Source organism: Dipodomys ordii, unplaced genomic scaffold (genome assembly GCF_000151885.1).
Source record: "Dipodomys ordii isolate 6190 unplaced genomic scaffold, Dord_2.0 Scaffold2, whole genome shotgun sequence".
Classification (NCBI taxonomy): Eukaryota; Metazoa; Chordata; class Mammalia; order Rodentia; family Heteromyidae; genus Dipodomys; species Dipodomys ordii.
Window position 1 is genome coordinate 31,283,752 of NW_012267218.1, and position 24,427 is coordinate 31,308,178.

At 43.5% G+C, this 24,427-nt stretch overlaps 1 protein-coding gene across 1 annotated transcript in view; it reads left to right on the forward strand.

The window, feature by feature from the left end:
• The first annotated feature begins 5,082 nt into the window (after nucleotides 1-5,082).
• LOC105983770 (coiled-coil domain-containing protein 170-like) overlaps nucleotides 5,083-24,427 on the forward strand; it is a 36,432-nt gene continuing 17,087 nt past the window's right edge. Inside the window, exons 1-6 of the mRNA XM_013013801.1 lie at nucleotides 5,083-5,211; nucleotides 6,664-6,792; nucleotides 12,757-13,013; nucleotides 14,702-14,834; nucleotides 21,487-21,801; nucleotides 23,599-23,799. Coding sequence (XP_012869255.1) covers nucleotides 5,083-5,211; nucleotides 6,664-6,792; nucleotides 12,757-13,013; nucleotides 14,702-14,834; nucleotides 21,487-21,801; nucleotides 23,599-23,799 — 1,164 coding nt within the window. The remainder of the gene's footprint in view (nucleotides 5,212-6,663; nucleotides 6,793-12,756; nucleotides 13,014-14,701; nucleotides 14,835-21,486; nucleotides 21,802-23,598; nucleotides 23,800-24,427) is intronic.

Here is a 24,427-nt window from a genome sequence, read left to right on the forward strand (position 1 = left end):
TGGGGCCTGAACTCTGGGCCTGGGTGCTGTCCCTCAGCTCTTCAGCTCAAGGCTAGCACTCTACCACTTGAGCCACAGCGCCACTTACGGCTTTTTTCTTATGTGGTGCTGAGGAATCGAACCCGGGGCCTCAGGCATGCAAGGCAAGCGCTCTACCACTGAGCCAACTTCCCAGCCCCCAAAGTGTTAGTCTTGAGCAAAAGCAGCTCAGGGACAGTGCCCAGGCCCTGAGTTCAAGCCCCAAACTGGCAAGAAAATCTAAAATACATTTTCATGTTTGTCACTATTAATAGGATCACCTGAAGATTTTTTTTGAGCTTACTATTTGTGTGTGTGTGTTGTATATGCTGTAACTGGGCTTGAACTCAGTGCTTGGGCCTTGTCCCTGAGCGTTTTTGCTCAGGGCTACTGCTCTATCTCTTGAGCCACAGTTCCACTTCTGGCTTTTTGGTAGTTAGTTGAAGGTAAGAGTCTCATGAACTTCCTTGCCCAGGTTGGCCTGAAACTTAGATCTTCAGACGTCAGCCTCCTGAGTAGCTAGGATTACAGGCACTACAACATTACAATATTACAAGTTTGATTCTTGACAAAAAGCGTTTTTGTGTTTTTATTTTATTAGAGAAATAATCACAGGTCAAATGACCACTTTGAGAAGTCCTCCTTCCTTGGACCTCTGTGATGCATTCACCTAGCAACCGTTTCTTCAGTGTGCAAACATTCCACTGGCAAACTTTACAGGACGACCATTCGTAGTGGAGTTCTGGTGTCTTCTGGGAACTGATCTTGGATTTAAAGTTTTCTCTTTTTCTTAACGTGGTAAAAATTTATGGTTTTTACTTTCTACTAAATGAAGTACAGACGCTCTCTCTATATATATAAATATGTGAGTGTGTATATATGTATATACATGGTGTGTATGTGCGCACACACACACTGAACACCCACAAGCTGAGCTTGAACTCAGGGCCTAGAGGCTGTTCCTGAGCTCTTTTGCTCAAGGCTAGTGCTCCACCATTTTGAGCCACAGCACCACTTCCACTTCTAGATTTTTGATGGTCAATTGGAGTTAAGAGTCTCATGAATTTTCATCCTCAGGCTGGATCTGAATCATGATCATCAGGTATCAGCTTGCTGAGTTGCTAGTATTATAGGCATGCGCCATTAACAACTGACAGCCACTGGGACTGGCAACCACTGGTACCCAGCCAGATGTTATATCTTATTAGTTTGTAAAAAGTAGAGTAGTCCAAGACAAAACCTTAAATCACAGTAATCATTTTATATTTCTGTACTTTGTTATTTTTTAGACATTTAATACACCATCATTGTATTTTCAATTAACTTGTAGTGGATTTGTGTGTGTGCTGATACTGGGGCTGGAACTCAGGGCCAAGTACCTCTCCCTTAGCTTTTGTTGCTCAAGTTTGGCACTCTACCATTTGAGCCACTTTTGGCTTTTTGCTGATAATTGGAGATAAGAATCTCACAGACTTGGGCTGGGAAGGTGGCGCAGTGGTAGAGTGCTTGCTTTGCATGCATGAGACCCTGGGTTCGATTCCTCAGCACCACATAAGCAAAAAGAAAAAAAAGCCGGAAGTGGCGCTGTGGCTCAAGTGATAGAGCACTAGCTTTGAGCTGAAGAGGCCAAGAGTTCAGGCCCCACGACCGGACCCCACCCCCAAAAGAATCTCACAGACTTTTCTGTCCAGGCTGGCTTCAAACCATGATTCTCAAATCTTAGCTTCTTAGTAACTATAATTACAGGTGTGAGCCACTAGTGCCTCACTGGGATTCTTTTCTTTCTTTCTTTCTTATTTTCTTTTTTGTGTGCTGGTACTGGGGCTTGAACTTAGGACTCAGGGCTTTGTACTTTCACTCTATTCATGTGGCACTCACATGAATCAAATTTCTAATTCCAGCTTTTTGATGCTTAATTGGAAATAAGAATCCAATTTGAGCTGCAGGCTGGTAGCTCATGCCGGAGTGCAGTTCAAAGCCAGCCTAGGAGGCTGGGAAGTTGGCTCAGTGGTAGAGTGCTTGCCTCGCCTGCAAGAGGCCCTGGGTTCTATTCCTCAGCACCACATAAGCAGAAAAAAGCCAGAAGTGGCACTGTGGCTCAAGTGGTAAGGTGCTAGCCTTGAGCTGAAGAGCTGAGGGACAACACCCAGGTCCAGAGTTCATTCCCCACCACCGACAAAAAACAAAAACAAAAAACAGCCTAGGCAGAGAAGTCCATGAGACTCCTAACTCCAATTAACTACTCAGAAAAAACTGGAAATAATACTGTGGCCCAAGAGATAGAGGGCTAACCTTGAGCAAAAGAAGCTCAACGACAGAGCCTGGCCCAGAGTTCAGGTCCCAGGACCAGCACAAAAAAAAGAAAGAGAGAGAGAGAGAGAAAGAAAAAGAAAGAAAGAAAGAAAGAAAATCAGATTTGAAGCAGGGCACTGATGGTTTATGCCTATAATCCTAGCTACTCAGGAGGCTGAAATCTAAGAATTATGGTTGGAAGTCAGCCAAGGAAGGAATATCCATGAGACTCTTATCTCCAGTTAACCATCAAAAAGCCAGAAGTGGAGCTGTAGCTCAAGTAGTGGAGCACTAGTGGAGCACTAGCCTTGAGCAAAAAGCTCAGGGACAGTGCCCAGGTCCTGAGTTCAAGCCCCAGGATGTATAAAATGGTAAGATAATAAGAAATTAAAGGATGGAAATCTCAAGAACTTTGTTCTAGGTATTATCATTCTAGGACTAAAAAGCTATTTCTTTTCACCTAACCAGAACATTTCTGGTCTTGAGTCTTGAACTCTGGGCCTGGGTGCTGTTCCTGAGCTTTTATGCTCAAAGCTAGTGCTCTACCAGTAAAGCCACAGTTCCACTTCCATCTTTGTTTGGTAGTTTAGTGGAGATAAGAGTCTCACAGACTTTCTTGCTCTTGCTGGCTTTGAACTGTGATCTTCAGATCTCAGCCACCTGAGTAGCTAGGATTATAGGCATGAACCACTAGGACCCCCACCAGCACCCAGCTTTCTTGGTTATTATAAAAGGAACTGAGTCAGTAATCATCTTAAGTGTTCAATAATAGAAAGGGAGAAACTAAAATCTTATGAACGATATTTATACTTTGGAAGTTGCCCCTACATTCAACAAATCTAGAATGAATTAATAGATGCATTTTATGCAGATTTCAAGGTTAAGGAAGAAAGACAAGTCTTTATGTTTTCTGTTCATTGACCCTCAAGTCACATGATCCTTATTATTTTCTTCTCCGGTGCAAATTCATTTCATCCTAGAACTGTCCATCTTTCTGACTCAGCAAAAGAAACACACAGCCCATTTACATAAAGTCCTTCCTGTGCAGTTTCTACATGTCATATTCATAATACATTCCCGTATTACTTTTTTTTAATAAGTTTTTTTTATTGTGAAAAGACCATACAGAGGGGTTACAATTACACGAACAAGTTAGTAAGTACATTTCTTACCAAGCATTGTTGCCTCCTCCTTTGTTTTTCCCCTCCCATCTCTGCCCTCTCATTTCCATGACTACACTCCCTGCCCCCCCCACCCCATATTACTTTATTTCCAAGAATATATTCCCTAATTAAAAAAAAAACACAGAAAAAAAAAAGAGAGCAGGTGCTGGTGCTTACCAATGTAATCCTAACTACTTAGAAGGCTGAGATTTGAGGATTGTGGTTCGAACCCAGGCTGGCAGAAAAGTCCCCATGAGACTTTTATCTCCAATTAACCACTCAAACACTGGAAGCAGAATTATAGCTCAAAGTGGAAGAGAGCTAGCCTTGAATAAAAGAACTCAGGGACAGCACCCAGGCCCTGAGTTCAAGCCCCACAACTGCCAAAAAAAAAAAAAGAAATTCCTATCCTATTGCATAATAAAACATAGACATTAATCTAGAAATGCCTTTCCTCTTTTTTTTTTAAATCTTTTACTTTAGAAAAAGGAAGATAATATATAGACTTGAACTGAATGGGGAAAATGGGATTTAAGGCAATACTGAAATTTGTGATATTTACAAAAATTTTAGTGGAAGGGAAGATGTGACATTGTCCAAAAAGAAATGTACTTATGCCAGGCACCAGTGTTGCTGTGGCTCAAGTGGTAGAGTGTTAGCTTTAAACAAAGAAGTTCAGGGACAGTACCCAGGCCTGAGTTCAACCCCCAGGACTGACAAAAGAGAGAGAGAGAGAGAAAGAAGCCCCAGCACTAGCATACACACACACACACACACACATACACACACACACAATTTTTTTTTCCGCTTATGTGGTGCTGAGGAATCAAACCCAGGGCCTCATGCATGCAAGGCAAGCACCCTACCACTGAGCCACCTTCCCAGCCCTACATTTTTCTTTTCTTTTCCCCTGGCTGTAAGCACTAAGAACCATCACATTCTTCTGTTGGACTTTTTTTTTTCCCATGTTTGACTTTTATCATTTGGTTGTTTCTAATGAGATATAGTTACATTTCTGATGAGAAACTGAAAATGAGGGAAATGTACAAATCATATGTCTAAAGATATGATTCACAAATAGCATTTAAAATTATATTGCCAGACACTGGTGGTTCATGCCTATAATCCTAGCTACTCAGGAGGCTGAGATCTGAGGATCACAGTGTGAAGCCAGTCCAGGAAGAAAAGGGCATGAGACTCTTATCTCCAATTAGTCACAGAAAAAGCCAGAATTGATGCTGTGGCTCAAGAGGTGGAGTGCTAGCCTTGAGTAAAAGGAGTTCAGGGACAGTTCCCAAGCCCAGAGTTCAAGCCCTAGGACTGGCTAAAAAAAAAAATGTATTATGACATATACAAATAACATACCACTTCAACCAGTTACAATGTAAACTGTTTTGATGCTGTCATTTGTCTCCAAGCAACAGGTTCAGCAGGCAACTAACTCCTGAGGTCTAGCTAAACATTGAGTATCTGGAGGTGGAAGTTCTGGGAGACTTTGCTGTTGACACTGAATAGACTTTAGCATCTCTTCCTGTACGCTGTATGGAAACTCCCCTTGGAAGCATCATGGTCACCATTAGATGTGTTTCATGATTCTTGTGTCTCCAGCATGTCAAGCCCTCTCCAATCTTTAAACCACTCAGATTCAGGAATGGTTGCTACTGGGCAAATCAAAAGACCGAATGAGACTAAGTCATTAGAAGTCAAGAATCTATCAATCCGAAAAAATAGCCCAGCGGTGAGTTGTTCTCTGATTTTTATTTCTCCCCCAGTGTGTGATAAGTGATCTTTGGTAGCACTATTGAGAGTTGAAAGTACAGGTCTAATTGCCCATTTTCTTAGTGTCCTGATCATTTTTGTTGTTGTTATTGTTAGTGAATGATGCAAAAAGCAAGGTCAAATGATCTTCTATTTCACCTGCACTGAGGCTTGATCTCAAGCCCTGGGTGCTCTCCCTTAGCTTTTTCATTCAAGAAAAGTTTATCCCCAATTAACTACCAAAAGAAGGAAGGGGAGCAGTGGCTCATGTGGTAGAGCACTAGCCTTGAGCATGAAAGGTTAGGGGCAGCACGCAGGCCCTGAGTTCAAGCCCCAGGACCAGCGTGCATGTGCATGCGTGCGTGCGCGCGCGCACACACAGACACACACACACAAATTAATTTTGTGCATAGGAATTTATTTGTAAACAAAAACCAAAACAAATACTGGTAAATCCTCCATCAGTGACTTTCAGGTAGTTCAAGTTCCTTAAAGTTTTTATGAGATGCACATAAAAATTTCCCATATTTTACATATTTTCTTTATTTTTGTACTCTAAGAAATTAAATCTCTACAATCTAGATGTGCTACATTTACTTATGACTAGTACTATAAATTGTTGGGCAAGTATGTTTTAGAAAACTGAGTTCTGCTGACAGTTCATGCTTGTAATCCGAGCCATTCAGGAGGCTAACATCTGAGGATCTTCGCTTGAAGCCAGCCCACGAAGAATAGTCCATATGACTCTTTTTGTTTGTTTGTGTCAGTCGTGGACTTGAACTCTGGGCCTGGGCGCTGTCCCTGAGCTCTTCAGTTCAAAGCTAGCACTCTACTTCTTGAGCCACAGCACCACTTCCAGCTTTTTCGGTTTATCTGGTGCTGAGGAATCAAACCCAGGGCCTCATACATGTGAGGTAAGCACTCTACCACTGAGCCACCTACACAGCCCTCCATATGACTCTTATCTCGTTAACCAGCAAAAAGCCAGAAGTGGAGGTATGGCTCAAGTAGTAGAGGACCATCCTTTAGTGAAAAAGCTGAGACAGAGCCCAGCTCCTAGTACTGGCACCAGAAAAAGGAAAGAAAGAAAGAAAACTTAAAAGAAGTTTTTTAAGTCAGCATGTTACTTTTTTCTCCCTTGAACTTAACTTCAAAATGAATATTTTAAAGGTATGTTCTACTTAAAACTATCCCCCCTTTTTATTAGCCTATTTCAATCATAGAAGAAGGATAATTTTATTGGTACATCTCCATACATAGTAACTGCTGTATTTCAGTCACTTTCATCCCCCTATCACATTTCCTTTACCCTTCTTTAAAACTCCTTATTTAGAGTTTGTATGGGCTGGAAAATTTGTGGTTTTGATTCACAGGTTTGAGGGGTAAGGGTGAATACAGGTTTAGTTAATTAACTGGAAGTTTCTCCTTGTAGATTTGTTTTGATCCATCTCTGAAAGTGGCTCCCACCAGGAACTCAATGATGTACACCAGAAGGGCAGCTAACCCAGCCTATACTGACCTTACTGGAGTGCTAGTAAAAAACAAGAACCTTTTAGCTGAGGTATGTGATTTTTTAGAACCACACACTGGGAAATTGTATCTTCTGTAAATTAGACAAACATTAGAGGCATGAGCCACTAGCACCTGGCTTAGGCCTAAGTTTTGGGGTGGGTTTTTTTTTTTTTTGCCAGTCCTGGGGCTTGGTTTCAGGGCCTAGGTTCTGTCCCTGAGCCATCTTGTGCTCAAGGCTAGTGCTACCACTTGAGCCACAGCATCACTTCCAGCCTTTTCTGTTTACGTGGTACTGAAGAATCAAACCCAGGCCTTCTAGGCAAGTACTCTACCACTAACCCACATTCCCAGCCTGCCCTAAGTATTTTTAATGGAAGGAATGAATTCCTATTTTCAATATGCTACCAAATAGCAAATAGCCATTAATTTTACCTAATTCTTGGTGAAACTTCTGTGTGGCGTCAATAGATAAAAGAAGACATAAGCTACATTTGCAGGAAATGCCTAGACTTTTACTCCCTATGATGAAGACTGGAGTGTTCTCTAGAAATTCTTCAGTTGAGTCTGTTCTCTGGATTTATCACAAGAGGCAGACATACAGGTATCTCTGGTTGGAAGCTTAAAGGCCTTTGTAATTGTTAGGGTACTATGATGTAGCTGTTCATGTCTGTACTACCTACCTCTATTATTACCTTTAAGCAAATGGCTCAGAATACTTAGGTTTGTGGGCTAGCCCTTTGAGTAAGTGGCATGAGCCACCAGCACATGGCTCATGAGATTCTTTTTTTTTTTTTTTTGTCAGTCATGGGTCTAAACTATGGGCCTGGGCGCTGTCCCTCAGGTCTTCAGCTCAAAGTTAGCACTCTACCACTTGATCCACAGTGCCACTTCTGGCTTTTTCTGCTTATGTGGTGCTGAGGAATTGAACCCAGGGCCTCATGCATGTAAGGCAAGCACTCTACCTCTGAGCCACCTTCCCAGCCCCCGAAGAGACTCTTATCTCTTGGGCTGGGAATGTAGCTTAGTGGTAGAGTGCTTGCCTCTCATGTATGAAGCCCTGGGTTCAATTCCTCACTACCACATACACAGAAAAAGTTGGAAGGGGAACTGTGGCTCAAGTAGTAGTAGTACTAGCCATGAACAAAAGCAACTCAGGGACAGAACCTAGGCCCAGAGTTCAAGCCCCAGGACAGGGGAGAGAGAGAGGAGAGAGAGAGAGAGAGAGAGACACTCATCTCCAATTAACCCCCAAAAGGGGAAGTGGAGTTTGGCTCAAGAGGTAGTATGCCAGCCTTAAGCAAAAAAAACAAAAAAAAAAAAAAAACTAAAGGACAGCATCTAGCTTCTTCAGAGAACTTCAGCTTTGTGATTTGAAAAAAAAAATGTTCCATGGTACTGGGGATCAGATCTATAGTTTCATATATATATATATATAGAACATGTGCTTTTACCATTCCAGCCCTATTCAAAGTTTTTCAAAAGCATATGACTTTTGGGCATGGTGACAGATGCTCATAATCTTAGTCTTCAAAAGGCTGAGCAGAAAGATCAAGTTTGAGACCAGTTTGGCATCCTTAAGATTAATCTGAATATGATAGGAAATCAGAAGAGGCCAAGTGTTGTTACATGAAGCTCATCAATCAGAGGGAATAGCAGAACGAATTTGAATTACACATAAAAAAAGAGCAAAATTTGGGCAGAACAGTTGCCAACAATTTCTAAATCATCAATAGGTGGTTACTGGGTAGTATCTACAATCTCCCAAATTGGTATTTTCTATTCAGCTGCTACAACATTTGTCAAAAATGGACTTATTAATTTGTAAGTAATGATCTGGATCAACAACTATCATCCATATTCAAACTAATGCTTGAGTACTTAGAGACAGAAATCTTAGACATCCCATTGAAGAATTTGAACAACTTGACCCTCATGCATAAATTGAATTGCTCCATTGTTCTGCTGGTAATATCTACATGTGAGAGGAAAGTAACCATTGTAGAAGACCAGAAAAAAAATAATGAAGGAAGGAGAGAAAAAGGAGATAACTACTTTTTTTAAAGTCAAGGAGATAGGTACCAGTGGCTCACACCTGTAATTCTAGCTCTTCAGAAGGCTGAAATCTGAGGATCATGTTCAAAGCCAGCCCAGGCAGGAAAATCCCTGAGACACTTTTTTTTTTTTTGTCGGTCATGGGGCTTGAACTCTGGACTTGAGTGCTGTCCCTCAGCTCTTCAGCTAAAGGTGAGCACTCTACCACTTGAGTTACAATACCACTTCAGGTTTTCTGGTGGTTTATCAGAGATAAGAGTCTCTCGGACTTTCCTGCCCAGGGTGGCTTTGAACCCAGATCCTCAGATCTTAGCCTCCTGAGTATCTAGGATTATAGGCGTGAGCCACGGGTGCCTGGCCCCCAGACTCTTATCTCCAATTAACCACTAGAAAATCAGAAGTGGAGTTGTGGCTCAAAGTGGTAGAGAGCTAGCCTTGAGCAACAGAGCTCAGGGACAGTACCCAGGCCCTGCATTCACGCCCCACAACAGACAACCCAAAACAAAACAAAACAAGAACATAAAAACACAAGAAAGTCAAGGAGAACAAAATTATTAAGAGAGATGTATGGTCCTGAGGTCACTGCATAAAACAGAAGCCACACGGGCACCGGTGGCTCAAGCCTGTATTCCTAGCTACTAAGGAGGCTAAGATCATGGTGTAAAGCCAGCCCAGGCAGGAAAGTCTATGAGACTTTTTTCTTCTTCTTTTTTTTTTCCAGTCGTGGGGCCTGAACTCTGGTCCTGGGTACTGTCCCTCAGTTCTTCAGCTCAAGGCTAGTGTTCTACCATTTGAGCCACCACACCACTTCTGGCTTTTTCTGCTTATGTGGTGCTGAGGAATCGAACCCAGGGCCTCAAGCATGCAAGGCAAGCATTCTATTACTGAGCCACCTTCCCAGCCCTCTCTGTGAGACTCTTATCTCCAATTAACCACCAGAAAATCAGAAGAGGTACTGTGGCTCAACTGGTAGAGTGCTCACATTGAGCTGAAGAGCACAGGGACAGCACGCAGGCCCAAAGTTCGAGTCCCACAACTGACAACAACAACAACAGAAGCCCCTCTTGTCAAGCAGAAAATGATTTAATATAGAGAATTATGTGAACACACAATGATTACAAGGACTGTGAGGGGGAGTTAGGGCCAGCAATGAATAGATAAATGAGTTTAAGGCACACTGATGAGATTCTGCTGCCATTGAAGTCTCTATTACATAGTCACAACTGCCTCTCACCTCCATGAGGCTACTTAGAAGTGGAATGTTTGAATACAATCCTTGACCTTGCTCAGCAGCAGAAATAGCAGTAGGAAAGTGACCTTGTCCTCTTTAAGTTGTATGGCAGAGATGCAGTCCACTTTGCATATAGGCCAGTTCTCAAAGTAGTTTTCCAGATCAGCAACATTAATAAAAGTGGGATCTTTGGTAGGAATACAAATTCTCTGCCCCCCTCCCAAACTTGTAACTCTAGCCTATATGTTTTTTTAACAAGCCCTTGGGGAGCTTCTGATATATGCTAACATTTGAGAACCACTGGCACAGAGAAACCCATCCTAGGTAAGGGGATGTGTCAAACAAGTTGTATTTCTAGTTCTTCAGTTCAAGAAGGCATCATAGGGATAGCAATGGCTGCTCAGCACCAATAACCAGCAAAAAGGAATGGATAGTGGTGCCAAATGGCATGTGGTGATGCCTGAAGAGAAATAGTTGAATCTGGAATTTAGGAAGATCACTTTTTGTCAACCATTATTTACTTTTGTTGCTTTGGGGATTTTTTTTGGGGGGGGGGGGGTCGTGAGGCTTGAACTCTGCTTAGGCACTGTCCCTGGACTCTTTAGCTTAAACCTAGAGCTCTACCATTTGAGCCACAGCACCACTTCCGGTTTTCTGGTGGTTAATTGGAGATAAGAGTCTCATGGACTTTCCTGCCTGGGCTGGCTTTGAACCATGATCCTCAGATCTTAGCCTCTTGAGATAGCTAAGATTATAGGCGTGAGCCACCAGTGCCTGACTATTTTTGTGGGTTTTTGTACCAGTTCTAGGGCTTGAACTCAGAATCTCAAGGCTGACAGTCTACCACTTGAGCCACAGTTTTGCTTTGTCTGTTTGCTGCTTAATTCAAGATAACGATCTCATAGACTTCTCTGTCTGGACTGGCTTTGAACTGTGATTTTAATATTTAAGCCTCATGAGTAGCTAAGATTACAGGTGTTGGCCAACAGCATCCAGTTCCATTGATCACTTTTTTTTTCTTTTGCTGGTGTAGGGCTTGAACTCAGGACTTGGGCACTGTCCCTGAGCTTCTTTTGCTCAAGGATAGAAGGCTACCAGTTGAGCCACAGTGCCACTTCCTGCTTTTTCTGAGTAGTTTATTGGAAATAAGAATCTCTCAGACTTGGAGCTGGGAAGGTGGCTCAGTGGTAGAGCTCTTGCCTTGCATGCATGAGGCACTGGGTTCGATTCCTCAGCACCACATAAGCAAAAAGAAAAAAAAAAGCCGGAAGTGGCGCTGTGGCTCCAGTGGTAGAGCGCTAGCCTTGAGCTGAAGAGCTGAGGGACAGCGCCCAGGCCCAGAGTTCAGGCCCCACAACTGGACCCCCCAAAAAAAATTAAAAAAAAAAAAGAATCTCTCAGACTTTTCTGCATGATGGGGTGGCTTCAAACCATGATCCTCAGATCTCAGCCTCTTGAGTAGCCAGGATAACAAGCCTGAGCCACTAGTACCCGGCTTCACTGATTATTTTTGAGAGGAGAGTTTCCAGAGCTTGGCATAAGGGATGAAAAACGGAATGGCAATAAAATCAACTTATGTATGTAAGGCATGGTGGTGCATGCTGGTAGTTCCAGCCACTCAAGTCTGAGGCTAGAAAATAAAGGGTAAACACAGGTTTCAACCTGAGCTCAATTCTTCCACTTCACTTTCATGACCTGATCTGTGCCCTGTGCCACTCCAACTGCATTTCAGATAGCTTAGTTGCCTTTGCAGCTTATTGTTGTTATTATTATTATTATTATTTTAGTGTGTGTGTGTGTGTGTGCGCGCGCGGGCGCGCACGTGCTGGTACTGGGGCTTGAATTCAGGGCTCTCCTCACTTGGCTTTTTCGCTTAAGGCTGGCACTACACTTAAGCCACACCTGCACTTTGAGCTTCTCCATTTCCAGCTTCTTGCTGGTCACTCTTCTGCCTGGGCTGTCTTTGAATCTTGGTCCTAAAACCTCAGCCTCCTGAGTAGCCAGGCTTATTTTTATTTCTACTTTTTGTGAGACAAGGTCTCACTATGTAGTCCAGGCTGGCCTTAAATGCACTAGCCTCAGATGTTCAGTCTCTTAAGTGCTAGGGTTACAGGTATGCACAATCCAATATTAGCCTGCCTGCCTTCTTTTCTTTCCTTCCTTCCTTTTTTCCTTCTTTCCCTCCTTCCCTTCTTCCTCCCCTCCTCCCCTCCATCTTCTCTTTTTGCTGTGGTGCTTTATCCCTAGTCTCTCATTATTGATGTAATTTAAAGACTTAAACAATTTTAGTAGGGGTATGAATTAAGTCACTTATTCCAAACCCTGAGTGCCAATTTTATTTTATTTAAAAATGTCTTTAACATTGGGATATGCTTAAGGAATAGAGCTGAAAGCCTTTAATTTATTCTACAATAATGTATAGTTTAAATACCCATGATGAATTCACACTGTGAATATTTAAAACAAAAAAAGAAATGATTTTTTTGGGGGGGTCCGGTCGTGGGGCCTGAACTCTGGGCCTGGGCGCTATCCCTCAGCTCTTCAGCTCAAGGCTAACACTCTACCACTTGAGCCACAGCACCACTTCCGGCTTTTTTCTTTTTGCTTATGTGGTGCTGAGGAATCAAACCCAGGGCCTCTGGCATGCAAGGCAAGCACTCTACCACTGAGCCACCTTCCCAGCCCCAAGATAATAAATGATTTTAAGTAACACTTTCTGCTCCACATTAGCTAAGAAATCTTCAAAGCAAAATCTTCATAAAAGAAAGTTCACTGAAAGAAATGAAGACTGAGCTGGAAAGTTACAAAGAAAATAACGTGCAACAGTCATTACAGATAATATCCCTGAGAGATGATGTCAAGGATCTTCAGGAACTTATTTCTTCTCTAATGAGAATTAAGTGTTTGAAAAACACCAATATTAAGACTCTTGAAAGAGGCAACTGCAATCTAACTGAAAGAGTTACAGAACTAGAAAAACGTCTAAGGTAGGGAATTTGCTGGTTTGTTTTTAAGCAAGTCTTTTGTGATACATTTTAAGATAGTATATGAACTACACACTCCTAATTAATCTCAGAATTAGATCTAATAGAATTTCACTTTTAAGATTCATTTACCTTGCAGAATTAATCAATACTTTTTACCTTGCAGAATTAATCAAGTACTTTTTGTGGTTAAATAATAATGCATTGTAAGTATATGCCACGTTTTGTTTGCCCATTTATTTCATGAAGGACACCTGGGTTACTTCTAGGTTTTTTTGACTTGATTAATAATGTTGCTATGTGTATTCTTTCATAAGTTTTTATATAAACACATGTATTATTTTTCTTAGGTATTTGCTTTTGAAGTAAAATTGTTGGGTCATAGACTAACTCTATGTTTAAGCACTTGAAGTTACTTTTGAAGAATTGCCAGTTTGTACCACTCTGCATTCCCACCAGTGCATTCTTGTTATGTCTGTTTATTTAATATATATTATATAATATATAATATTATATTATTATATATAATATTATTTTATATATATATATATATATATATATATATATATATATATATATATATTGCCAGTCCTGGGGCTTGAACTTGGGCTGGGCACTGTCCCTGAGCTTCTTTTGCTCGACTAATGCTCTACTAGTTGAGCCACAACTTTTTGGTGATTAAATGGAGATTAAAAGTCTCCCAAACTTTCCTGTCCCAGTTGGCTTTGAACTTTTTTTTTTTTTTGGTCAATCATGGAGCTTGAACTCTGGACCTGAGCGGTGTCCCTCAGTCCCTCAGCTCTTCAGCTCAAGGCTAGCACTCTACCACTTGAGCCACAGTGCCACTTCTGGTCTTCTGGTGGTTTATTGGAGCTAAGAAACTCATGGACTTTCCTACCTGGGGCTAGCTTCTTCTTCTTTTTTTTTTTTTTTGTTGGTGGTGGGGCTTGAACTCTGGGCTTAGGCGCTATCCCTGCGCTCTTCAGATGAAGGCGAGTACTCTACCACTTGAGCCACAGCTTCTGGTTTTCTAGTGGTTTATTGGAGACAAGAGTCTCACAGACTTTTCTGCCCAGGCTGGCTTTGAACCATGATCCTCAGATCTCAGCCTCCTGAGTAGCTAGGATTACAGGCATGAGCCACCAGCGCCCAGCATTGGCTTCAAAGTTCCATCCTAAGATCTTAGCCTCCTGTTCCTCAGGTCTTGGCCTTTGAGTAGTGAAGATAACTGGCATGAGCCTCCAGCACCTAGCAGTATTTTTTTTTCCTTGCCAGTCCTGGGGCTTGAACTCAGGGTCTGGGCACTGTCCCTGAGCCTCTTTGTGCTCAAGGGTAATACTCTACCACTTGAGCCATAGCTCTACTCCTGGCTTTTTCTGCTTATGTGGTACTGAGGAATCTAACCCAAGGCTTCATGCATGCTAGGCAAGCACTTTATCACTGAACCACCTTCCCAGCCCTATTTTTGTTTTTGTGAGACAGGGTTTCAATGACCTTGCTGCATCTGGCTTTAAACTCACAATTACACTGCCTCTGCCTTCTGAGTAGCTGGGAATATAGACCTGTAGTACCACCCCTCTCAATATATTATAAGAGGAGGATATTTATTACTTTAAATATTCAATTAAAATTACATTGAGTTGTTTTGAGTTGGTTTCATGATGTTGTTACCTACTGATATCTTTCCTTAGAATACATCTGATTGAAAGAGGAAGAGCAGAGCGAAAGGCAGATCTTTTGGAGAAAAAGTTATTCACTTGCAGATTTCCTCCTTATATAAGTATGGAAGGACAAGAAGATTCCTTGGATATTGTTCCAGTGAGGGTGAGAATAAATTGTGAATGTTTTTGAAGAAGTGGGATTTTATCACCTCATGTTACTGACACTGTAATTCAGACACAAAGGCCCTGTCAGACAAGGTTTCTCCACCCATCCCTGTATATCTAAGAAAGAAGGAAGTGGATGAGAACAGAGAAAGGAAGTTTAATTGAACCCAGTGGGAAAACAAAGGGACTTAGTGGCCCTGAAATTGTCTGGAATTAAAAAAATAAATCTTAAATTTAACTAGGAGAAAACATGGTGATAAGAAGGTATGCATAGTTAAACTTGCCCTGGTGGAAGTCTGGCAGGATTTGATCGTAATTTCAGTCTTTGTCTCTGGGCTAATTTTGGAGCAGTTCTTTTCTTACCACTGGGCCAGAACAAGAAAAAATGCCTTGGTGAGCCATCTCCTGAGCTTTTGGCTATCCTTTTTAAGGTAAGAAGATGAGGTTGGGAATGTGGCTTAGTGGGAAAGTGCTTGCCTTGCATGCATGAAGCCCTGGGTTCGATTCCTCAGTGCAGCATACACAGAAATAGCTGGAAGTGGCGCTGTGGCTCAAGTGATTGAGTGCTAGCCTTGAGCAAAAGAAGCCCAGGGACAGTGCCCAACCCCCAGAACTTGCAAACAAACAAACAAAAACAAGATTAAAAAATGACTTCAGCACCTGTAATCCTAGATACTCAGGAAGCTGAGATCTGAGGATTGAGGTTCAGAGCGAGTCCAGAATAGTCCATGAAACATTTAGCCAGTTAACCTCCAGAACATCAGAAAACCAGAAGTGGAACTCTGGCTTAAAGTGGTAGAGCATTAGTTTTGAGCACAAAAGCTCAGGGACAGCGTTCATACCCTGAGTTCGAGCCCCACAACCAGTGTGGTTGTAAAGTAACTGCAGCAGGAAATATCTCAGAATAAGAGCACAGATACAACGTGTTATGCGGGCGGGGGCTCGGTACCCAGCTTGAGAGACAGTGGTTAAATACTGAGTAACTTGTTGGTCTTGTTAATGGAGGGCCATGGAAACTGTACAGCATGGTGGACTGAAGGATCCTTCACATCCATCCCAGGGGACTACTCGGAGGCAAGGAGGCACAGGAGAAAGATTATTACAAAGTTTATTAGAGGAGCCATAGTTCCCCCAAAAGGGAGCACATGGCATCTGGCCCTATCCAGTTAGCAGGAGGGTCTTGGGGGGAAGAGGCAGTGTAGGAAGTGAGGTGGGAGCTCAGGTGGATCTGGGCGGAGAGAGGGAGGGGCCAGCTGTATGGGGAACTCCAGGGCTGGGAGGAGCTCAGGTCTGGGTGGAGCTGAGGACCCAAGGTGGGCGTGATGCTTACACTTCCTCCTTTGTTGTTTAATAAAAATAGGGGTACCAGGCAGGGGTGGGATGGGTATGGGTGGAGGTCATTTCCTGCTGTAAAGGGGCGAGGTAGTCAGGGGTCCCTGCTTCGTTGCTTGGCTGGGTACCGTCCACGAAGCATCTGCTTGACAGTTTGGTGGTAAATGTCCTCCTTCTTCCTTGACCATAGTCATCTAAAATGCAAGACACAGTAAAAGGCAAAAATTGCTGTTAGTACCCCAAGAAAGGAATAAACCATGGAGGAATTGATTCCCAGAAGGGGCTATCACAGACCTGAAATTGCCTTTTCTGTCTCGGATTGGAGACATACCTGATTCCCGGCATCCTGGAGGAGGGGGGAGTAAGACTTTTCCTGCTTTAGGATCACAGTAACCTGAGGAGGAGGTAGCAGAGATATTTAAAGGTACCAGAGCCATGGACTCTTTTGGCTACTTCCTGCTGGCCTGGGGACATCAAGGAATCCCTGGAGCTGAGGTCTTTAGGGTCCGGGTCTGCGCTGGGCAAGGCAGGGCAGTGTAAGTGATGTCCCCGGTTGCCTGTAGGAACAGGATGGCCTTGACTTGTTCCCAGGTGGTGTCCTGGGCGGGGGATGTTAACCTGTTAAAAGAGACTTTTGGAAAGGTCAGGCAAGAAGCTGACAAGGTGATAAGGTCAGTTAACATGAATGACATAGAAGAACACACCTTGGCCATGGGCCAGGAAAGTTCCATTTGGAGCATAAGCCCAATTGTGGCCCAGTACAGGGAAGGAGGAATAACTGGACTCAGGGCAGGAAGGGGGTGTCTAGGGTCTTTTGGCAACTGGGTAGGGGACTGGTTGGGACTCAGGGCAGGAAGAGGGTGTCTAGGGTCTTTCAGCAACTGGGTAGGGGACTGGTTGGGAGTACCAGTCAGAGGCTGTAAGCATTGTGCCCACCTTGGGTCCTCAGTTCCACCCAGATCTGAGCTCCTCCCAGCCCTGGAGATCCAAGGTACAGCTGGCCCTTCTCTCTCTTTGTTCAGACTCCCATCTACCTGACTTCCTACCCCCAGATCCTGCTGCTACCTAGATAGTGGAGAGTGCCATGTGCTCCCTCTCTGGGGGAAAACATGGCTTCTCTAATAAACCTTGTAATAATCTTTCTCCTGTGCCTGCCTGCCTCTGCATGGTCCCCTGGGATGGCTGTGAAGGATCCTTTCAGAGGCTACTGTAAATACAAGTAGTAACAAAGGCAAGACTGTTAACTTTCTGTCCAGTTAGAAGGTAGGCAGGTATGGACATTAGGTGGGCAAGCAACTATTTCTCTTGCTCTCCCAGCTCTGATTAATTTTGAAAGGACGAGTGTAAAGTGACTCCATTTAGGATGTCATCTCTGAAGTACCGCGTTTTCGGATGCCCCCTCACAGACCACCAGAGATCACGATCAATGCAAACAGCAAAGAGTCGTTTATTGCAAGCTCAAGCTTGGTCCTCTGCGCACTCGGCAACTAGTGATGCTAAGAGGCCCCGAGCATAGAATCAGCACCGTTTTTACAGTATTGAACAAACAACTTTAAGGAAGTTTTACATAAGAAATTACATGATTGGTTAACATTTAGAGCAAGCTAAGGTGGGCAAATATGATTGGTTGACCTCTACATGAAAAATATCCTTGGTCCATAGCTTGACCACAAACGGTTACGAGTCACACCTGGACCAACAGTATGCATGGCATGTTTCGCCCTAGGCTCTGAAGAACCAGTTGGTCGGAACATTATATGGTCGGAACATTATATGGTTTTAACTGTAACTCTTAGCCCTAGGTCACTCAGGGGCAAAGTCACTTGGGGGCAAACATCTGCCTTAAGCAGACGCCATCTATGGCTCCAAGAATTGTTTGTGCATAGCTTTCTGTCATAAATTCCTAGCATTGGGGCTAAAGTGGGCCATGAGTTAAGTTGCAGAACTGAGATGGAGTCTTAAGTAAAATGGAGTTGCTTAGGTTTCTCAATCTCCTCTTACTCCTCTCCATGGTTTTCCATTGTCAGGACTGACTTTGTCCTGGTGGGGGGGGGGGGAAGGGAGGTTCAGTGTCCATTGCTGGGATAGCTTGTCCCAGTTGGCATTTACTGGGTTTGGACTCAAGGCCTGGGCACAGTCCCTGAGCACTTCTGCTCGAGGCTAGTGCTCTACCACTATTTTATTTTATTATTAGAGTCACAATGCCACTTTCAGCCTTCGGCTGGATACTTAGAGGTGAGAGTCTTTTTTTTTTTTTTTTTTTTTGTCGGTCGTGGGGCTTGAACTCTGGGCCTGGGCGCTGTCCCTCAGCTCTTCAGCTTAAGGCGAGCGCTCTACCACTTGAGCTACAGCGCCACTTCCGGTTTTCTGGTGGTTTATTGGAGATAGGAGTCTCACGGTCTTTCCTGCCCGGGCTGGCTTTGAACCGCGATCCTCAGATCTCAGCCTCCTGAGTAGCTAGGATTACAGGCGTGAGCCACCAGCGCCCGGCTAGAGGTGAGAGTCTTAAGTCGTGCCTCCAGCCTGGCTGTCTGCTGATTAGCTGGGAGATGGAGTTTTAGAGGGATTCTTTGTGCCCAGGATGGCTTTGAACTGTGGCAAAAGCAGTCTTTGTCACAAAAGCCCTTTTTATTTCCAATTAAAGCAACAAGGAGATCAGTGAGATAGAGGTTCCCTATAACTCACTAACAATTGACTGACAATTTCTTGCCAGAGTTTTGTAATAAAACCCAGTAGATGTTTTTAAACTACAACTGATTGGCACTCTAAGTACTACTGCCCATTGCCTCTGGGCAGCCTGTTTAAAGTGGTTTACATACAACATTTAACTTTTAACAAATGTACAGACCTTTTCTTGGGCTACAGTACCATAGTCTGTTTAACACTTGGTTTGGGTAAAGTGGAGGACCAAAGGGAGGGCATAATGCTTACACTAGAAGACTTTCAGCTACATGGAGACTGTGTAAGGAAGATCTGGAGACAGGAAAGTAGCAAGAAGGCCTTGAGAAGTTTATAAAGTTGGACTTCTCCTGTGGGCAGGAGGAGTTGGAGGAGAAGGCCAGCATTATCTGTCATTTTCTTCTTGTTAACTGTTAGGATCCATCACAACCATCCCAGGGGACCACATGGAGGCAGGCAGGCACAGGGGGACATTTATTATAAGGTTTATAAGAGGGGCTATATCTCCCCTGGGAGAAGGAGCAACATGGCATCTGTCCCTATCCAGATGGGTAGTTCTGGGGGTAGTTGGCAAGGTTGGTGCTGCCGTAGGCTTGGGCGGAGAATGGGAGTGACCAGCTATATGGTAGGAACTCTAGGGAGGGAGGAGCTCAGGTCTGGGTGGAGCTGAGACCAGCCAAGGTAGGGATAATGCTAGCATTAACGATTGAAGCAGGCTGATTACAGGGGCACTGGGAAAGGTTGAGGAGACTGTCACTCTGTATTGAGATGAGAGCTTCCCAGCTTCCATACCAAATCATGGATCCCTACGATCCACTCATGAAAAGCATTGCAGGTGTCTCTGAAGGAGACAAACCTCGTGACAGTCCTTAGTAAAGATGTATTTTAGTATAACAGGAGAAGATAGACATCAAAAAGGAGAGACATTTCCTGCTCCCTACCCAGAAAATGGAAGCTAAAGACTCAAACTGGGAGAATACACTTGTGGTCAGGCCATCTAACCCTCAGACAATGGTTTCAGGGGGTAAGGTGGGACAGCCCCACTCAAAGCTCAGGTGACTGACCTTTCTTTACTTCCTTTTGCCAGATTTGGCTTTCATTCTTTCTTTTTACTCTTTTGAAGGAGACTTTTAAGTTGTGTGTGTGTATGTGTGTGTGTGTATACGCACATGCACGTGCATACATGCATGCGTACAAGTACAGGGGCTTGAACTCAGGGCCTGGGTACTTTTCCTTAGTTTTTGCTGCTCAAGCCTGGTGCTGCAGCTCCATTCCTAGAAATTTTTGTTTCCTGTTTAATTGAAGATAAGAGTCTCATGGACTTTTCTTGCCAAAGCTTGGTTTGGCAAATCTCAAATGTCAACCAGCTTCATCTTCTTTCTCTCTCTCTCTTTCTTTCTTTCTTTCTTTCCTTCTTCCTTTCTTCCTTCCTTCCTTTTTCTTTCCTTTCTTTCCTTCTTTCCTTCTTTCTTTCTTTCTACCTTTCTTTTTTGTCAGTTTTTTTGTCAGTCGTGGGGCTTGAACTCTGTGCCTGGGCACTGTCCTTCAGCTCTTCAGCTCAAAGCTAGTGCTCTACCACTTTGAGCCGCAGTGCCACTGCCAGTTTTCTAGTGGTTAATTGGAGATGAGTGGTAGGGTAAATTCAACTTTGCCAGACATCCAGGTACAGAGAACAAAGAAAGGTTTATTGCCAGGAAAGGGTCTGACAAGACCCCTACTCACAAGGGAGAAGTGAGAAGAAGCACCAGCTATTGTCGGAGGTGACCTATATAACCTAGGAGGTTTAGGAGGGGCTAGAAGAGGCTCAGAGGCAGAGACCCTGGTGTGGATTTGAGGGCCAGGGGCTTCATCATGGCAGACTAAGATTTATGGTTCCTGTCCAAATAATAGATAAAAGGGGCCCTGCAGCTGCCCAGACCTGAAGCTCACTCTAAGGGGCTCTTGTTACCTTCTATGATGGTAGCTGCCCCAGAGAAGTGCTATCCCAAGGTAATGGGGGTTGGAGGCTGATTCTTTATTGCCTTTACTACATGGGACTAGTGTTGCCTAGGAAGGGAGCATGCTAAGCTGTGGAAAGGGGAAGGAGTGGACTAAGCTATGGGAAGGGAAGTCATTTCACTAACAATAATAGTCTCCTGCCTGGGCTGGCTTTGAACTGTGATCCTCAGATCTCAGCCTCCTGAGTAGCTAGGATTATAGGCATGAGCCACTGGCACCCTGCTCATTCTTTCTTCTTACTGAGAGTCCTTTCTCCAGTAGTTTTGAACTATTGCTATATTATTTAGGTCAAAACAGGGAAAGTAGATGTCTCCTCTATTGTTTCAAGTAGGAGAGGAAGATAGAGTGGTAGGTACTCATGTGGTAAAGCACCTGCTTTGTTTTTGTTTTGTTTTGTTTTGTCAGTCATAGGCTTGAACTCTGGGCTTGGGTGCTATCCCTCAGCTCTTCAGCTCAAGGTGAGTGCTGTACTGCTTAAGCCACAGCGCCACATCTGGTAAAGCACCTGCTTAGCAAGTACCAGGCCCTAAATGAACTCATGTACCACTCAAACACATAAGCGTGCATACACACATGTGTGCATGCACATGTACACACACATACACACACAGAAAGTTTAATCTGTGTTTTGGTATATTTAGGATATGGGTGAAGCCATCGTGGCTACCAATATTGACAGCAACAACAGTTTTTACTCTGATGGACTAAATGATGGACAGAAAATCTGGGAAACATGTCCACAGGATTTGCTGCTTGAGGAAAACCAAGCCTGTGAGTTAGACAGACCTCCATATTCCTGGAGCTGGGAATCTAAACCCATGCAATCTCAACATCAGAATTTCCTCGACCAGTTGTCCACTCTTCTAAGTGACAGCATTGGCCCCATACCCGCCACAGAGGAAGCTGTGAAAGAGAGGATCCAGGAAATTGGTGCAAGTGAACAGTCATGGAAATCTGTAAGTATAGCTGTGAGAAATTTTCTTTCCAATGAGGTTCTTTTTTTTTTTTGGCGGGGGTCAGGTGTTGGGGCCTGAACTCTGGGCCTGGGCGCTGTCCCTCAGCTCTTCAGCTCAAGGCTAGCGCTCTACCACTTGAGCCACAGCACCACCTTGGCTTTTTTCTTTTTGCTTATGTGGTGCTGAGGAATTGAACCCAGGGCCTCATGCATGCAAGGCAAGTGCTCTACCACTGAGCCACCTTCCCAGCCCATCCAATGCAATTCTTTTGAGAAGTGCCAGCTCAGTAAACTTTGTGGTTGTGAATTGTGATTTTGGTTATCCTTCCATTACTACAGTGATGGAAGAGAATAGGTAGGTTGACTTTACCATATTGGAGGAGATATAGCATGGAGCCCTGCCGTTATTGAATCCCAGCTCTGTGATTGGCCAGCTGTGTGCTCTTGCACAGGTTACTCACCCTCTCTTGTGCCTCAGTTTCATTTTTAAAATAAGGTGAAGGGGTGTGGTTACTACCTGACAGCATAGTTGCAAGGATGAAACATGTTAATACTTGATGAATGCTTAGATCAGTTGAGAATAATTCAATATATTAACTTAAAAAATATTTGTTGTGGGGCTGGGAAGTTGGCCCAGTGGTAGAGTGCTTGCCTCACATGCATGAGGCCCTGGGTTCCATTCCTCAGCACCACATAAACAGAAAAAAGCCAGAAGTGGCAGCTGTGGCTCAAGTGGTAGAGTGCTAGCCTTGAGCTGAAGAGCTGAGGGACAGCACCAGGCCCAGAGTTCAGCCCCCATGACTGACAACATATATATATATGTATATGTATATGTATATGTATATGTATATGTATATGTATATGTATATGTATATATGTGTTGTGTTGCAGCATATGCCTATAATCCCAGCACTGGAAAGTTCTTGCTAGCCTGGGCTGCATAATGAGACTCTGTCTCAAACAATTCCCTCTCATATATATATATATATATATATATATATATATATATATATATATATACTGGTAGAGTCATTGAATGCAGTGAAACAAAAACTGTCAATGCTCGTGATGTAGCTCAGGGGTAAAGTGCTTGTCTAGCATGTCCAAGGTTTTATCTGAACATTAAAAAAATAATTTTTCAGTACTAAAATATCTTATTCTTGTTCATAGCTTTCTATTTCTTTTCTTTTAAAAATTGTGCCAGGGCTGGGAAGGTGACTCAGTGGTAGAGTGCATGCCTTGTAAGCATGAGGCCCTGGGTTCAATTCCTCAGCACCACATAAGCAGAAAAAGCTGGAAGTGGCGCTGTGGCTCAAGTGGTAGAGTGCTAGCCTTGAGCTGAAGAGCTGAGGGACAGCACCCAGGCCCAGAGTTCAGGTCCTCGACCCGACCCCCCAAAAAAAATTAAAATTGTGCCAGACTAGGGCTTGTACCCAGGGCCAGTGCACAGTCCCTTTGCTTTTTCCCTCAAGGCTGGTGCTATACCACTTGAGCCATACTTCCACTCCTGGTTCTTTGCTGGTTAATTGGAGAAAAAGAGTCTCATAGGCTTTCTTGCCCAAACTGGCTTTGAGGCATAATCCTCAGATCTCAGCCTCCCTGAGTAGCTGGAAATGTAGGCATGGGCCACCAGTGTCTTAATCTACTAAAAATGTCAAATCTCTTAAAAAGTTTTTCCTCCGCACCAATTTCAGTAACTTATTGTCAGCATGATGTCAGTATAAATACAAATTTGCGCATTGGTTAAGTGATGCAGAAAGCATAGTGCATCAGGAAGCTTTTGTACTTATTCTTACAGAGAACAGAAGACCTGCATCGGGAAATTCAGACACTGAGTAAACGTGTAGAGAAGCTGCAGCATGTTTATGAAGAATCAGCTGAGCAATCCCTAGCAATGGAAGAAAATGATAAAGATCACAAAAGGCTCTTACAATATCAGGAAGGAAACATAGCTGTCAATGACTTTTCTCAAGGGAGCTTAGACTTGGATGGGAAGAAAGCAAGAATTCCCTCAAATGTAAGCATTTCTTTGAGTATGAAAATGATTTTATGCTTTACATCATTTATACTGCCTATGTTTTTCTTTTTCTTTCTTTTTTGTTGGTTGAAGAGCTTGAACTCTGGGCCTGGTTACTGTCCCTCAGCTCTTCAGCTCAAGGTGAGTGCTCTACCACTTGAGCCACAGTGCCCACTTCCATCGTTTTCTGTGTATGTGGTGCTGGGGAATCGAACCCAGGCCTTATGCATGCAAGGCAAGTTCTCTACCACTGAGCCACCTTCCCAGCCCGTTTTGCTTAATTACTAGAAAGTATTTGCTACAGATCCTGTGTTTTTTATTTTTATTTTATTTTATTTATTTATTTATTTTTGTTGGTCATGGAGCTTGAACTCTGGGCCTGGGTGATGTCCCTCACCTCTTCAGCTCAAGGCTCTACCGCTTGAGCCACAGTGCCACTTCTGGTTTTCTGGTGGTTTATTGGAGATGAGTCTCACTGACTTTCCTGCCCAGGCTGGCTTTGAACTGTAATTCTCAGATCTCAGCCTCCTGAATAGCTAGGATTATAGGCATGAGCCACTAGCCCCCAGCAGCATAATTTATATTTATTAGGAGAGCATCTGTTGGTGAG